A 1,298-nucleotide genomic window follows, 5' to 3' on the forward strand; every position below is an offset into this window, starting at 1 on the left:
TTTTTTTTTTTTTTTTTTTTCGCCTTTTCTCGTGTACAGACGGGGTCGGCGTTTTTCGTCAGCCTCTCAATTAGCCCTCACTAGGGTGATATGACATTTGGTTTTGGCTACAAATGTTACGAGCGGATGCCCTTCGCTCTCAACCTTTGCTCCCTTTTTTAGACAAATCGTCAATATATAAAATGGAATTACCTACAGGTGCAGCATTAGTGTCTATCACAGCACTTGTGTCCAGTTCATCCAGACTGCCTAGGGCACTCCCCCCATAGGTCAAACTCTTACCTCCAGGTGCAGCATTAGTGTCTATCACAGCACTCGTGTCCAGCTCATCCAGGCTGCCTAGGGCACTGCCTAGAGCACTTCCCGGGGTCCCATAGGTCACTAGGTTCTCCTGCGAGGACTCCGTACTCTCATCCCCCGGTGACTCGCGGACCCTGTTCAGACTCGCCTTACGACCGCCTAGACCTGAAAGAAAACAAGTAAGAATAATCAGATTTTTTTTATATTATTATTATTATTATGTATTATTATTTTTGAAGAGTGACCCCAAAGAAGATTAGAAAAAGGTGCAGTAAAAGAAGAACATTATTTCTGACGAGGTTTGATAGAGGAAACTCTAACCGGAGGTTTTGTCGTCCCGAAATCAAAGTGCGAAGGACAGGGAAAGAAAGCCGTTCCTCAGTGGTGTAGTGGTGGACTCTGAATATACAGGTTGATGGAATCCTCGCTCCCTCGATCCCCACAGAGGTGCTATGTGTGTTGAATGTGAGTGTAAGTTATGGACGTAGGGCACAGGCGGCGTCCGTCGACTATACGGGGTTGAGACGCGTGGGTTAAGTTCCTCCACATACTTTTCTCTACATGAAAGGCTGCCTTTAAATCCTCCTTTTATTGGGAAGCGACTGGGCCGAAGACAGTCCCTACAGTATATGTCATATAGTCAGGACAGAAATTAAATCTAAAAAGTCAATCTTGTTAACAAGGTAATATCGGTTGGTCATTGGTTGCGCTTCCTCAAGAATACAAGGGTAGATAGGCGGAAGAGCGGGAAAACCGATCTAGTTCAACCTTGAACATTGGTTGCTTTTTCCTTAATAATAATAATAATAATAATAATAATAAAAATGCGCAAGTTTGGTTATAAAAGAATTACTAGTTATGGTTTATGTAACGTTAATGTACTGTTTCCAATATTTCTATTATTCTTAATAAATGTTTTGCATCTATATACATTTTTATTTTACGCACAGTAAGACAGAATTATTTGAGTGACTTTAAAATACTGATTGACCTATACT

At 41.5% G+C, this 1,298-nt stretch overlaps 1 protein-coding gene across 1 annotated transcript in view; it reads right to left on the reverse strand.

Annotated features, from left to right (window-relative positions):
* Window positions 1-107: 107 nt before the first annotated feature.
* Window positions 108-1,298, reverse strand: part of LOC103523454 — a 10,299-nt gene continuing 9,108 nt past the window's right edge. The window contains exon 2 of the mRNA XM_008488495.3: window positions 108-465. Coding sequence (XP_008486717.2) covers window positions 140-465 — 326 coding nt within the window. The 3' untranslated portion in view covers window positions 108-139. The remainder of the gene's footprint in view (window positions 466-1,298) is intronic.

The sequence above is a fragment of the Diaphorina citri genome, unplaced genomic scaffold (genome assembly GCF_000475195.1).
Source record: "Diaphorina citri unplaced genomic scaffold, Diaci psyllid genome assembly version 1.1 scaffold23608, whole genome shotgun sequence".
Lineage (NCBI taxonomy): Eukaryota > Metazoa > Arthropoda > Insecta > Hemiptera > Psyllidae > Diaphorina > Diaphorina citri.